Here is a 15,984-nt window from a genome sequence, read left to right on the forward strand (position 1 = left end):
TAAGGAAGAGTTTAAGATCATGGGCTGCTTAGTGGCATGTGAATACTAATAATGGGAATACTTTCAAATCATTTAGAATTTTACAATACACTTCTCACTCCTAGATTCTTCTTCTCTTGTTTTGGCTTTCCTACTTCTTTGCTATCTTTTCCCAGTCTAGACCACAGGAATCTCTCTCATTGCCTAGCAATTATTGTCCCCAACTTGAAAAACTGGAACTTACCTTCAGGCCTATTCATTCCATTTTTAGGGTTTTATGATGTCTAACATAACTGTGCTATAATCACACAATGTTGCCAACTTGTGTTACCATCAGCCTTACTGTGTAATATATTCTGAAAATTTCTTGACTTAAAGTCTTCTGGTTTCATAAAATGAATTACTATACTACTTTTGTAGTTATTCAGTTTTAAATTCTGTTCAATAGGTTTAGTTTTTTTAAAGGACCTATACCTACATTACTACTAAACAACAGATATCAAAGTGACAACTTCAAAGAAAATCTAATTCATTTCCCTTTGGAAAAAAATAAAATGAAATTATGTTGGTTTTAGTAATAATATTCTGACTAGTTAAGAATAGCAACTACCTAGAGCACAGTGCTTTTCCCATAGTAGGCATCCAGCAAATATTTAAGTGAATTAAGAAAAATTATTTTGATTTGTTTTATATATATATATATATACATGTATGTATACACAAATACATACACACATATATCAAATTAAACCTCTATGGGAGGTATAAATATTTCATTTCTGAAAACTGTTAGGAATATGCCAAACTATATTAAGAAAACATAAAATCTTTCAAAAACCGTTAAAACATTCAATTAATATTTTTAGGTTTAAGTAAATAAAGAATAAAACTCTAAAATATAGATTAATTAGGTTTTATTTTGTCTTATAAGAGAAACACGCTAATGATAATTAGTGTCAAAAGAGGATGAATTGATGAAAGGAAACAGGATAATTCACAGGCTAAACTTTCACAGGTTTAAGCAGATGCCACATCAAGCAAGAAGCAGGATACTGCCCACATTGGCACATTGCTCAACCTCACTAACCTGTGCCATCCCTAAGCTTCTAGGATTACTTGGTGAGTCATGAAGCATAAGTAGGAAATGATGTCCACAATAACTTGGAAATCCTTAAGTTCCAACTGAGGGATCAGATCTATCAACATGGACCCTGGGCTGTATTCAATTCAATCCAACAAATATTTATACTGTCTATTTAGTTTACAATACAAAGTTAACTAGTAAAAAGAAGAGTGGGCTAGGAATCAGATGTTAGTATATCCTTGAAAAATGGTATACTAAAATTCTAACCCATTTCCTGCAGGTATGCCATAGAAAAAAGAGAGAGTGGAATATGTGCCAGTCAATATCTTTCCCAGCTGGGAGTCTGGCAGTAAGGTTTTGGAAGTGATGGATAAGCAGATCTAACAGTGGCAATTGTCCACTTTAGTACACCTGCCATAATTTAACAATTTTTATTTTTTAGATTCTGGCCTAACCTGTTGTCTGAACTCTAACAAATCTATAATTTATGATTGCTTTAAGTTCTCAGCAGGTTGGGGAGAGGAGAATGATTTAGAAATTCAGTGTTAAAATCAGAACTCAAATTACTTTTAAATGTGTATCTTTAGGGTTTAAGCTTATTATATTTACTTAATTATAGGTTAACAACTTATAGCTTAGCTCCATAGATCCACAAAACAAATCAAAGCTAATACAGTTTCTTTCCCTATCTATAGCACAATTATCATCTCTATCATCCAAGTTCATAATTTTTAAGGTATTTTGCTATCTCCCTCTTATTTGTCATCTGCATTCAATGTCACTGTCAATTCTTTCTCTACAAAATCATTTATCTTCTCTTTCCATTTAATACAAAGGTAACTAAGTCAACTTCACAAAATTTCTGAATTCTAGCTATTGAGACCAACTAATCATTCTAATTTCTCAATGCAATCCATTCTCCACACTATCTCAAAATATTTCTTCCTCAACTAGATCATGACATTCAACATTCAACAGTTGGTCCAGAGTATCTATCAACACTGTCATCCAAGGGCTCTCCTTAGTTTCTTAATTTTGCTCTGATCCATACAGGTAAATATATTTTGTGTGTGCTGAAGAATACATACTCATTTATAACTTGGCTATTTGTTGAATTTCTTTCAATTTCTCCCTAACCATTTGGCATCCCCTCATTTAAAACCCAACCTAAAACCCATCTCCTCCAAGAAACCTTTTCTGATTATGTAGTTTATTCTGTTATCTCTATACCCTAATTTTAAGTATAATTTGAAAAAAATCCAAAGTGGCTAATCTTTCCAATTATATTACAGCCTTTTTAAGAACATGAAATCATTTCCATTTGTTTTTTCATATGTTGTATTTGTGAAGTGGATTTCAACTCACTACTAGTGGTTGCTGGTCAATTTTGATTAAAAATGCACTTAAAGGCCTACATTTATCTAAAATAAGTGATATTAGTAGTCATTCACAAAGTTATAGGTCAAAAGGAGGCCGAAATAAATGATATGAGGCATATTGCAGTAGATTTTTAAAATGGAATAATCACTTAATCTACTTTTAAATAAACAAATTATCAAATAACTAAGATAAACTTTTCACAATTGATCAACAACTATAGCTAGATAGGTTATTTAGTATTGTATCAAAACAGAAGCATGACTTCTCTGTCAGACTCTCCCTTAAATTTGTAGTCTAGAAACTATATTACAGAATTAAACCTAGTCTCTTACTTTATTTTGCCAATGAACTCTTCTGTAGTCAAGTCAATGGCCAAGTCATGGTTCCAGAGTTAATAGTATCTAGGGGCAACATAATATAAAAGCTATCTGGTTTCTGGATCTCCATTTCAAGGCTAGGATAAACCAGTTAAATTTTTAAAAAGGAGAATATAATAAACTTCTTATAACAAACTTCCTACAACAAGCATTTGTTAACTTTGGAAATTTGATATAAAACACACACATACATACAGAGAGAACTACACTCTTTTATAACTTCTGTATGTTTCTGCAATGTAAAATTGCAACCTATATTGAGAATTTGGGGATCATCTTTCTAAATATCTTCCTAAAAGACTCCCCTTCCCCCGCCCCAGCCTGTAATCTTGTTTCAATTAGAAAGCAACTGATTCTTCAGATGCCCAAAAGCATATATGGTACAAGTTAAAAAAAATAGTATTCCTATTTTTCTTTCCAATGAGAAGCTTATTCTTGGAATTATGCAATAAAATACAAAAGAAATGGTGAACTTTAACATTCACAAAAGAAGCAGAAATTTGAGGCAACACATACTATCCATAAAAAAAATAATAACCTTGGCTTCTGTTTTGTTTTCAATACATTAAAATAAATAAGTTTACCATTTTTATCTGAATCTAAATGCTGTTATTTTTTAAAAAAGAATAAGCCTTCCTTCATAATTGGCTAAATGAATATTTGAATCCCAAGAACTCATTAGTTTTGAGATCATTTTAGGATGTTTGCAAATGATTTAAACACCTTTATCTTTAGACCTGGAAAAGGTCACCCAAAGCTAACCCACTGGTCAATGATTTCAAAGCAGATTTAAACATCATCACTATTTAAAACTTCTTATCAGATATTTCTAATGTTAACACTATCCCCTTGCTAATGGTATGTTCAGTAAGTGCCTACTGTTCTAAGTCACTAGGGTACCAACCAATTTCTTACTTCTGTGTACCCTTGGAGCCTTAAAGAGTTAAACTAGTTCCCTATTATTTCTTATTTTGCTATGGGAATGAGTTAAATACTTGTAGGGGAAAGAAGGGGAATGCTTCTTTGAATATATGCTTCTATATTTGTTGCTTTACCTAAAGTATTCTCACATTACAAATATTTGCAAATCAGACACTGTAGATATCAAGCAAAAAACATCAATGTGTCAAATCTTTAGATAAACATTCCTAATAATCTATTTAATTTTTACCAGAACATTCATATTAGTGACTTGTATCTAGAAGTATATTTCCCCCTATTATAGAGCCCTAAATCTTTTCAAGTGCTCTAGTTACTTTAAGGTCCTAAGGGATAATGCCTCTCAACTATAAAAAGAAAATGGACCAACTGGACAATGGCTTCTCATACAAAAGACTCAAATAATTTAGCCAGGTAAAGGTTATTCATTTTTAAATGTAAAAAGTTAATGCAAATAACAGAAACCTATAAATAGTTAACATAAAAAATCATAGTGTGAGTTTACCATAGAAATACTTTTATACTTCTTACAAAGTGCAAATTAGCAAGTAACCACTAGGACATTTAACTGTGGTGCTGAAAGAAAGCATCAATGAACATTTCTCTGTGAAAACCACTCCCAATATGTCCTTACCATATATTCCATATTAGAAGCTGGTGGATACACCTGACTTCTTAATTTATTATGAAGGTCCAAGATACTCTGCATATCATTGTCTGTGATCGCCCTTTTCCCTCTTTGCTTGGCGATCCACCACTCACCATCCTCGTCCATGTACTTTTCCAAAAGTTTCTCCAAAACTGTTGCATTGGGAACAATCATTGCTGGAATAGTATTAGCAATGAATAGCAATGCAGTTATTCTGAGCCACTCTTGTGCTGCACACTTCATCATGAATGACTTCAGGATTCCCCTATGGTAAACTCCAAGATAAAGTCTTCCTTCCACTCCTTTTGTCTCTAAAGGCATGAATGAGATTTCAATGATTAAGGTACAAGTTTAGGATGAAATTAATTCTCATCATTTAAAAAAAAAAGGAAAACTATTTAGAAGTGGATGAAGGTGACTTTGTAATTTGACGGGAAAAGGACACCCATTATTTGTGGTTTCTAAATACGCTATCTTCATTATTATAAATTTACATAAATGTAGGTTTCACATATGTATAGGAAAGCATTTTTGTGCAATTATGTACCAAATTGTGTACATTGAGTTAAAAATTAAATAGGTAAAAAACTAGAAGAAATAAAAGTTTTAATTTTAAGACTTCAGATAACACAAAATGGTGGTAATGGTACAAGTGAAACCCAAGATATGATCATCTGCACTACCAACCAAATTAGTTTTGTTTTAAGTCATATTTAAATTATAATATTCTAAGATCAACAATAAGAACCAAACATTCTCACATTCATTTTAAAGAAGCACCCAAATCTGAGAAGTCCCATCATATCCACTTTACATGAAATGTTGGCATTGCTGATGAAAAGTTTTGAAATTGAAAAACTGAAGATAAACAAACTCAGTGATTGGATGGATTGTTTTTTGAGGGAACGTTGAAAGAAAATCTATGCCTTTGGTGACAATTATAAAAAAAAACAACATTTCGTTTCTGGGGCACTGGGGTGAGAAGCTATCACACTCTATTCTTTCTAAAGAAATTCATAATGCTGTTTTTACACAAGGTTGCATATTGGATAAGAATTGTACTACCTACAGCTACCACTACCAACTCAAAGAGCATCCTACCCACGTGTTTCGTTTTTTTCCTCACCAAAGAATTGAGAATCCTTATTCCCTGGAAAGTATGTGCCTTTCTGGTGGCTCCTTGGTGTCACAAACTCAGGCTTTATCTAAATCAGTTAGTGATTCCTGATGCTCTCTTTCCTCCTGTACTCTCCTGGGCGCAATTCATGGATAACCAGCCCTAGGTGGAAAAAGTAAGACAAAAGAAGAGCCTGAGAACGACTCTCTCAAGGAGGGAAAAACTCCTGAAAATCTCCACCTTTCGTACTTTTCAAGGACTACATCCTCTGTTGCCTTTTAATTCCCTACAGATTAACTACCCTTTAAAAAACGTAAAAATTAAAGGTAAGCAAGAAGGTGTGAGAAGATGCTACCTCCACACAGTCCGTGGGGTACATGGCAAAAAAAGAAGAAAAGAAAATGCCCTTACCTCTCCAGCGTGAAGTCCACAGTTAGGAGCTAGGACGCTGAACTACAGTGAGCCTGCCTGCCTGTCTGCCTGCCTCCCCCAACTACAGTCAAGTTTTCCGATTCCTTAGAGACCCAAATTGAAGGTACACAAATGACGGTGATCAAAGATGCCTTCTTTCAGGGAAAGCCCAAGCAGCGGCTTTTTGCTGCGCTCTCCCAAAGAGAAGGAAGCGCCCTCAGCTGCCCCCTTGGCAGAAGTTGGCTGGGAAGGAAAGCGCTCGGAAGTTCAAAGTCAGGAGCCGGGATGGAGCGGGGACTGCTTGGCTCGGCTGCCAGGGTGGGCGCCCTAGTCTTCTGGGCTCTTTATCTCTCGAGGGGCCCCGGGGAGAAAGCAAAGCAGGGGCCGGGCCAGGCTCGAGCGCCTCGCTTTCTTTCTTTCCACTCGAACTCCACGGTTCCCAGCCCCTGCTCTGAGCGCTTCTCCCGGGTTCCTTTTTGCTCCCGGACATTTATTCTGGACCCGGGGAACGTGCACGTGACGTGCACTCACCCTCTTCGCCCACCCCCACCTCCACCTCCACCTCCAACCCGGGCCCTGGCCGCCTGCCTGCCTGCCAGCCTCCCGGAGCTAGGAGTTCACTCCCGCCTTCCCGGGGCTGGACCTCTTCTCTTAGCTTCCGACTGGTTGGGCTGGCTGTGGGGCTAGAAGGAGGAAGCGTGGGAGGTCTGGCTGTGGGGAGGGGGAGGTCGGAGAGAAGGGAAGGAAGAGAAGAGGTGAGGAGAGGAGAGGGGGAGGTGAGAAGTAGGTCTTTCGGAAAGAATTCTGCAGCCTTGGCTATTCTTCTTTTATGCTCCTCCCCTGGAAAGATGTTTCTCAGACTAGCACTAAAGCTGGCGGGTACTGAGTGGCTGGATAGAGGAGGGAGATTAGATGGGACTGTAGGGGGTGGGAAGAGAAGGGGAGGTTAAAAAGGGAAAGTCCCCTCTCTCTTCCTTTTAACTCGCCGCACTGTAGCCTCCAACCACATGGTAACTTTGGGAAGCTGCCTTAGTGACTTCGTTCCGCTCTGGTAACCTTCAGGGTGAAGAGAGAAGAAAAGGATCGGGATAGAGAAGGTTGAATAAAGGAGGGGGATTGTAAGGGGCAGTCCTTGGGATATTTGGTGTCCCAGGATTGAGGATTCTTACTACTTTCCATGTGCCTTCCTTTGGCTCCCAACAGATCTCTAACCAGGGCTCTCCAGGGTGCCTGGCAGCATTTAAAAATTAATAAGTCCAGCTATTGGGTGTGTATCCCTATGAATGTGTTGTAGGGAACCTTTTTTAAATTACTTCATTGTTATTCAGTTGATAAATTAAAGCGCTAAATTCTGGAAAGAATGTTGAATGGATATATATTTGCATCCTTCCTCTTGCAGTAATGTTCTTCCCTTCCTCCATGAGGGGCACAGCACTTGTGGAGGCCCATCTCCCTGGAAATGTCCATGTCCAATGTTGCTTCTCAACCACATTAAAAGAATCCCAAGTATAGACCTTAAAGATTAGCTAGACCAACCCCTTCATTTTGCAGTTTGGGAAAGTTGAATACAACAAAGCCAAACTTAAGTATTAAAGTCAGTTCACAACAAACAGGAGCCGAAAAAAGTCATTAACTTGGATTTACCTCTGTCGTTTTTTATCTTTTTCTTCCTCTTCTTTGCACTTTTTCTAGTTTTTAATCTTATCTTTGTAGTTTAATCTTTAAAAATGTGAAAAAATCAATTTGACTCAACTAATATATTAAGAGAGAAAAAATATATTTTTTTTAATACTCTACATAATGTGAGGTAATTCTAAGACCACAAGTTGCAGAGAAGCTGCTGCCTGGGTTGAAGAAATTTCTTCCCTATAGCAATAAAATCACTGATCAAACCTGTAACTCTATATTTAATTTCACTGCCTTTGAGAGTGTTTGGCCTGATAGATAACTACTTAGAGCACATTTTGGGCCTCAACTATGAATTAAAGTATTTTCCTTTTTTGGAAATCCAGACAACTATGATACATGGAGATTATAGAACCAAGTGGCCTGAGTCACTTTGTAGATAATGTCTCATATACTCTTTAACAAATCACCTTGGAAAAAGGTGATACACCTCCTGATCCATCTCCCTTTGCCTATCCAATCCAGAAACACCCGCCAACAACTCAAAGCCTATAAAATAACCTTTCTCTCTTGAAGGGCCCTAGGATGACACCTTTAGTAGAGTTTAAGATATTAGAATGGTACATCCATAATAATTATAGCTGTTATTTATATAGCACTTTTAAGATTTGCAAAGCACTCTATATAGATTCACAACCTTGGGAGTTAAATACTATTATTACCCCACCATTTACAATTTAGGGAATGGAGGCAAACAAAAGTAAAGTTACTTGTCCAGAATCACACAGCTGGTTGGTATCTGAGGACTAAAGTTCTGTGCCATCTAGCTACACATATACATAAGCAAAATGATACATTTCTATAAGGCTTAAAAATTTAATCTCTCTACCACCGCTGTGCAGCATGTTTATAGACATTATTCTCATTTTATAAAAGAGGGTATTTTGCAAACAGCCGCAGAAAAGTTAAGCAATTTACCAAGAAATACACAGCTTTGTCTACTTCTATTTTCATTGTGTTAAGCTAGGGATTGTGCTCACATGGAGTTGTTTGTACTTAAATGTTATTTAGACTTTATATACAAACCACATCACTAGGTCTAGTACATAGGCTTTGCTTTCCTGCCCATTCAGAGTTCTTACCTCTAAGGTATAGTGACCATAGAATATTAAATGTAATAGTATTGTGTTACGAGAATAACCAGTCAAAAATAAAAGGAATAAAAAAAATAAAAGATATATTAATAGAAGAAACATTTATTAAATATTTACTATGTGCTAAGCACTAGTAATGCAAATACAACCAAGATAGTCTCTACCCTCAGAGAACACATTCTAATGAAAGAAGACACAAAAAGAGGTGCTAGAATGCTGAGGCACAGGAAAAGGATACCTGCACAGGGTTGTGGTGAAGATACTCTCTCATTATCTGTCTCTGTCTGATTGTCTCTCTCTGTCCACCTACCATAGACCCTCACAAAACAATAAACATCCATTTGTTCTTCTAAGGAGAACTGAATGAGACTTAAATTAAAAAGTGTTTTCTTGTTAATATAATTTGGTTATAAATTTGATTCAGCTTTTTAATGAAAGGTTAAAAAAAAGATTCACTGATACCAGACACCTTTTTTAAAATCATATTTTTGTATACCTCCCTTATAACAAATAATTTAAAAACCTAGTGATCTCATTAGTCACATGTCAAGGGGAAATTTGTATAACATTTAATTTTTAGAATGGCACATTTTATCTCATTAGAAGCATAGTAAGCTCGCATCACATTCAAAAATGACACTACTGACATGCATTTATGAACAATACTGTCTACAAGCAATTCCTTTCACAATGAATGGAGAAGGAATTGCCCTTTGGTTGGCGGCTATAGTTGCTACTATATAGAATATTCCTATTTGCAACCACTTTTCTATTTTATTAGCCCCATGATGGCTCTATCTTTGGCTTCCTGTGGAGTTTTTGTCTATGCTTTTGCTACTTCACAGGGAAAAAAAGATTATTGTTCAGTCTGGTTTGTGCATATTTATATGTTTGTAAATATATTTTATATTTTCTTCTAACAATCCTCCTTTAAGTACACCTTCTTTGATATTTAATTCCCATCAGCTGCATTTTTTGGATTCATCCACTATCAGCAGCCCCATTGCCCCTACCCACCCTAACAACCTTACCCAGAAAAATCTCATAACCAGGCAACTCAGCATCAAGCAGAGCTTGCATCCATCTGCATGGGTACTAAAAGTACCCCAGTATCCTCTATAACCCTTATTGAAGGACTACAGCAAGGAACAAAAAAACTCCTCCCAAACCTTCTATTTAAGTAGAAGGTTTGGGAGGAGTTTTTGGTTTTTTTTCTGGGTTAAGATGGTAGCAGAGTAAAAAGCAGCTGCTTAACCTCTCCTAACCCACACATACATACATACGTCCTCAAGAGGACGTAAAAGCAAATCCAGACGAACAAAGGGGCCCCACAACAAGGCGCAGCATTGAAGGTACGTGGAATAGGGGCATTTCATTGCTATAAAGGGGTGAAATAGCTCTCACTAAAAAGCAAGCTGAGCAACCCTCTCCCCACACACACCACCTACAGTGCTAAAGCCAGAGCACAAGAGTTAGAGCAAGTTTGGGGAATTCATTAAGTTCTTGGCAGCTCACCAGGACCTGCTCCTGTGAGCAGCAAGACATAAGACCCCAAGAGGCTAAAAAAAACAGACTTTGAACATAGACCTTGAGCTCAGGTGAGAGCTCAGGCTCAGACTCGGGCACAGACTCAGGCGCAGATGGGGATCCTGAGCCCAGGCATGGACCTTGGGTGGGGACCCAGTGCAGAGGGGTGCATGACTGTGGAAGCAGTGCCCTGAGACTGTTAAAGGAGCTTCAGGCAGAGGAACAAGCAAGGAGACCACCAGGAAGCTTGACCCTGAGAACAACTAGACCTGAGACCTCAGGAGCCTAAAGAGCACAGACAGACCCTGGGCGTGAGGATAGAGCTGAGAGGGCATGAGGATAAAGCTGAGAAGGCACTGGGCTAACAATGGCAAGCCAGACACAAGAACCCCAGAAGAGAAAGATCAAGAAGAAATCTTTAACACTCAACAACTTTTACACAGAAAAAATCCAGACCACAGAGCAAACAGCAGAGGAGAACAAACAAGTAATCACATCAAAACCTTCCCCAAAAAATGAAAACTGGTCACAAGCTCTTGAAGAGTTCAAATCTGAGATCATGAGAAATATGGAAGAGATCTGGCAAGAAAATAACAGTTTAAAAGGCAGCATTTCTCAATTGGGAAGTGAGGCTCAGAAATAAAATGAATTGATAAGTAAATTGAAGACCAGAAATGACCAGCTGGAAGCCTTGAAGAACTAAACAAACCAGACTGAAAAGGAAAACCAAAAGATTATAGCCGGAAACCAGTCTCTAAAGGCTAGAATTGGGCAATTAGAAGCCAATGACCTCTCAAGATAGCAAGAACAAATAAAAAGGTCTCAGAAGCCCTAGGAATTCTTCATATACTACCACTGCTTGTATTTGACTCCACCATCATTTTGACCCTTTGAGATACCTCTTTCCCATCCTCATCCTATCCTACTTTTTACCTTTTTGTGTGTTGACTTCCTCCCTTAAAGTGAAAGTTCCTTGAAGGCAAGGACTATCTTTTCCTTATTTGTTTCCCCAATATCTGGAACATAATAAGCTCTTAATGAATGTTGATTGCATTGTATGCAATCTGCCCTGTGCAAGATGTCCTGCCTAAAATTTACTGAGTTCCATCACTGCAAGAATTTTATCAATGCTAGTTAACTGGCTGTATCCTGCTCATTAATTGCTAGTTAATTCATTGCTAGATCAATATTATATTGAGGACATTACCTCAACACTTAATTTGCAAACTGCAAAAAAAATTTAAAAGCAAGCTTTAAATACAGCAAAGATCTGATTTTATCATGGTCAGTGATTCTACTGAAACTCATTGTAAACTATCTTTGTTTTAATTCTTTTAAAAATTGTGAGTTCCTCTGAAGAATTAATTGCCCTGAGAGTTTAACTTATTTATCCCTCCGAATACAGAGATAAAGTTTATCACCAGGCTCATATTCCAAGTCCTAAAAATTTAAAAACCTGTTTCATTTCTAAAATCATACAAACTTTTCAAAATGAGTTTTTACTATAATAATAATAATTATAATAAAAATATTAATAAAAGATATCATTTATATACTACTTTAAGATTTGAAAAGCAGTTTTACAAATATTATCTCATTTGATCTTCATGATTGCCCTGAGAAGTACGTGATTTTTTTATTCTCATTTTATAGATGAGAAAACAAACACACTGAGGTTTAACCGACTGGTCTAGAATCACACAGTAATGTCTGAGACAAGATTTGAACTCAGGTCTTCCTAACACTAAGTCTAGCTTTCTATTCACTGATTATCTATTATCTGTAATAAAAACCATCTATTTCAGCCTATCAAATGTTTTTCAGATTCTATCCCAAAATGATTTTGTTTCACAGTATCTCCAAGAAATACAGTTCATTCATCAATTATTCCAGTTCTCATGTTTCTCTTTAAAATATATGCAAAGAATTGTATCATGGCTAAACTAGTATCCCTGGTTTTGGCAATCCCTGCTTGATCAAGAGTTGTATAACTAAAATTTGCTTCTTAGCAATGAGAACTATGAAAGTGATCAAAACTATGTATTCATGTTAAAGAAGAATATACTTTTACTCTTTGTAGTCAGTAATATTCTGGATTGAAGATAAACCTTAAGAAATGATAATTATAGCCTTAGAAAGCGTATTGCAACTGCATTCTGAAAACGAATACTCCTCTTTCCAGAAGACAATAATCTGGAAAAGTAGTTCTCAGTGGATTTAAGTTAGAGAGTGATTTTATTTACTTATTTATTATATTTTTAAAATCCCTTGCCTTCTATTTAAAAAACCATACTAAGTATCAGTTCTAAGGCAGAAGAGCTGTAAGGACTAGGCATTTGGAGTTAAATGATTTGTCCAGGGTCATACAGTTAGGATGTATCTGAGGACAGATTTGAACCTAGGACCTCCCTCTCCAGGCCTGGCTTTCTAACCACTGAGACACCTACCTGCCACAAGAATGCTTTTTAAAAATATACCTAGGACTATTGGAAACAATTTTCAGAAAGAAAAAATGTCCAAACTTTCAATATCAAATTTAATTCTCAGAAAGGGGCTTTTCCTGTGTGAAAGGGTTGACAATGCTCAAGTAGTATTAAATAATCTGTAATAAAGGAGTAAATGAAAACTAAATTAAAAAAATATTTAACAAAAGCAATAATTAATTTTCTTTGAGTTTTTGTGCAAAAATGTGTCATGTATATTTTAAAGAAATATTTGCAAGATTTCAACAAGATTTGAAAAGTAAAGATTTAGCAAAGTCAAACACAAAATCATAAAAGAAGTTTAATCCATAAATGTGTTCAGTTATTGAAAATTTCTTCTGAAACACTATAGAAAGGACATAAGAGAAATAAAATGAAGATTATCCCTCACCATTAGGTCTCAAACATATGACAAGAATAATTCGAAGAAGGAAAATCAGGTAGCTTCAGGTTCATATCCTGGCACTGATATAAGCTGAAATTACAAACAAGTTTCCAGTCTACATCAGTGAAAAGCATTTCCACACCAAATATCTCCTACACTGATGAAATTATAGTTAGGAACCCCTCCAAAATTAACAAATGTAATATTGGAACATAAATCAAAGTCATTCATTGATCCAGGAAAGGCAATACTTCAGTGGATTGAGCATAAGTAAACAATTTGTATAAAGTATAGTCATATATAAATGGAAAGCAATTATCTGTGACACCCTAGAACTTAATTTCATAAGATTTTGTTTGTTTCTTTTATTTTGTCTTTGGCCCAGACTTATGACAGCTTTGGTAGACAGTTTCCTAGTAAGAATACTAATGTTGATTGGTAATGTTCTACAGCAGTGGTGTTAAAGTCAAATAGAAATAAGAACCACTAAACCATACATTAGAATCCCTGTGGACCACATGTTGACTTTAAAAAACCATATGCTAATATTCTGTGTTCTTTATTGTATTTTTATTTATTTTGTTAAATATTTCCCAATTGCATTTTATTCTGGTTCAGCTGAACTTAGTTATGTTTTGAGCCATGACACCTTTGTTTTTCAGCATGTATTTTTTTATGAAACCTAATCTCTTTTAATTCTTTAATTTTCTTTAATTTTATTAAATCATATCTAGAATTGTGTCTCCCTGATTCTAGTTTATGCATTAAATCTGCATGATTTTTATGAATTAATTTCCAATACTAAGCACTAACTAGTCAGTCTTGATTCTACTACTTTTTAGCTATATGTATTTGGGAAGTAATTTAAGTTCTCTTACGCTCTCTTTCTTTTATGTCAGATGAGGGGGCTAGACTAACTTCTGAGGTCATTTTTTAAAAATAATATTGTTTCTCCAATTACATGTAAAAAACACTTTTTAAAATATTCATTTTCTTTAGAATTTAGATTTTCAAAATTCTCTACCTCCTTCCTACCATCCTTCCTCAATCCCTCTCATACCTTGTCCTCCATGGGATGATATACAATCTAATTTAGATTTTACATTTGCAATTATCCAACATGTATTCTTAAAGAGTTTTCACTGAGAACTTAAATAATTCAGTTCCAGTATGTACCAAAGGCAAGACTTAAATCCAGGTCATCATGACCCTGTGCCTTGCCTCTCTAATTTTGTTAGCTAGAACTACAAAATTCAGAAAGAAAAATAAGCTTTTCATATCTTCAGTCAGAAAAATTTCAAGTTATTGCTTAAGACAGAAAATAAACAAATATCCACCCCATCTTTTAACATTTCAAAAGTAGTAAAAAGTCTTTCTAATTAAGCAAGAACAACAAATCACTGAGAATTTTGCTTACAGAAAGTATAGTGGTAAGGGAAAATTTGTGACCTCAATGACCTCCGAGGAGTAAGAAATATTTGTCTTTCTGACAAAGGGCAAGAAATTATCTATGCTTGAAGTATAAGCTAGACTCCAAACCCAGGATCCAACTGCCTTTAACTGCCCCCTCTCTCAGAGTTCTCAGAGGGTCCTATGGAATTCTGAGCTGTGGCCTGACCCCTTCTCTTGCAGCTGGAATTCCACTCTGCCATCTCAATCTCACACATTGGATTGTTCCACAATTTTTTACTTTCTGTATACAATAGTCTACTGGTTCTGCTCATTTCACTCTGCATCAGTTCATTGAGGTTCTCCCAGGTCATACAGAAATCCTCCAGATCATTAATCCTTACAGCACAATAGTATCCCATCACCATCATATACCACAATTTGTTTAGCCGTTGCCTAATTTAGGGATACACCTTCATTTTCCAGTTTTTTGCCACCACAAAAAGTGTGGCTATGAATATTTTGTACAAGTATTTTTTCCTTATTATCTCTTTGGGGTATAAACCTAATAATGGCATTGCTGGATCAAAGGGTATTCATTCTTTTAAAGCCCTTTGTGCATAATTCGATATTGCCTTCCAAAATGGTTAGATAAATTCACAACTCCACTAGTAATGCATTAGTGTCCTGATTTTGCCACCACCCATCCAACATTTATTAGTTTCTTTTACTGTCATATTTGCCAATCTTCTAGGTGTGAAATGGTACCTCAGAGTTGTTTTGATTTGCATTTTTCTAATTATGAGAGATTTAGAATATTTTTATGTGTTTATTGATTATTTTGATTTCTTTATCTGAAAACTATCTATTCATGTCCCTTGACCATTTGTCAGTTGGGGAATGACTTGATTTTTTTGTACAATTAACTTAGTTCTTTAGAAATTTGAGAAATAAGACCTTTGTCAGAAGTTATTATTATAAATTTTTCCCCCAATTTTTTGCTTCCCTTCTAATTTTAGTTGCATTGGTTTTGTTTGTACAGAAACTTTTTAATTTAATATAATCAAAATTATTCATTTTACATTTTGTAGTGTTCTCTAAAGTATAGTATTCTATGTTCACTTTTGTAAACAAATCTTAATTTGTTTATGATTTCCCTCTTTATATTTGTCATCTTGGTATAGGGTGTAAGATGTTGTTCTAAACCAAATTTTCTTCCATACTATTTTCCAATTCTCCACGCAGGTTTTATCAAAGAGTGTATTCTTGTCTCAAAAGCTGGAATCTTTGGGTTTACTGAACGCTATCTTGCTACTATCATTTACTCCGTCTATTCCATTGATCTACCCTTCTATCTCTAAGCCAGTACCATATAATTTTGATGATTACTGCTTTATAGCTAGGCTTCCCTCTTTCACATTTTTTAAAATTAGTTTCCTTGATATTTTTGATATTTTTTTTCTTGCAGATGAAAATTGTAATAT

The 15,984-nt window shown here is 35.6% G+C and overlaps 1 protein-coding gene across 2 annotated transcripts in view; it reads right to left on the reverse strand.

Moving 5' to 3' along the window:
* Positions 1–15,984, reverse strand: part of CRISPLD1 (cysteine rich secretory protein LCCL domain containing 1) — a 181,043-nt gene that overhangs the window by 43,635 nt on the left and 121,424 nt on the right. Inside the window, exon 1 of one of the 2 annotated variants that reach the window (XM_044657948.1) lies at positions 4,394–4,654. The exons of the other annotated variant lie outside the window; for it this stretch is intronic. Within the exon in view, the coding sequence (XP_044513883.1) occupies positions 4,394–4,654 (261 nt within the window). Of the gene's footprint in view, positions 1–4,393; positions 4,655–15,984 lie in introns of those variants that run through there. 2 annotated transcript variants of the gene reach the window in all.

The sequence above is a fragment of the Gracilinanus agilis genome, chromosome 1 (assembly GCF_016433145.1).
Source record: "Gracilinanus agilis isolate LMUSP501 chromosome 1, AgileGrace, whole genome shotgun sequence".
Classification (NCBI taxonomy): Eukaryota; Metazoa; Chordata; class Mammalia; order Didelphimorphia; family Didelphidae; genus Gracilinanus; species Gracilinanus agilis.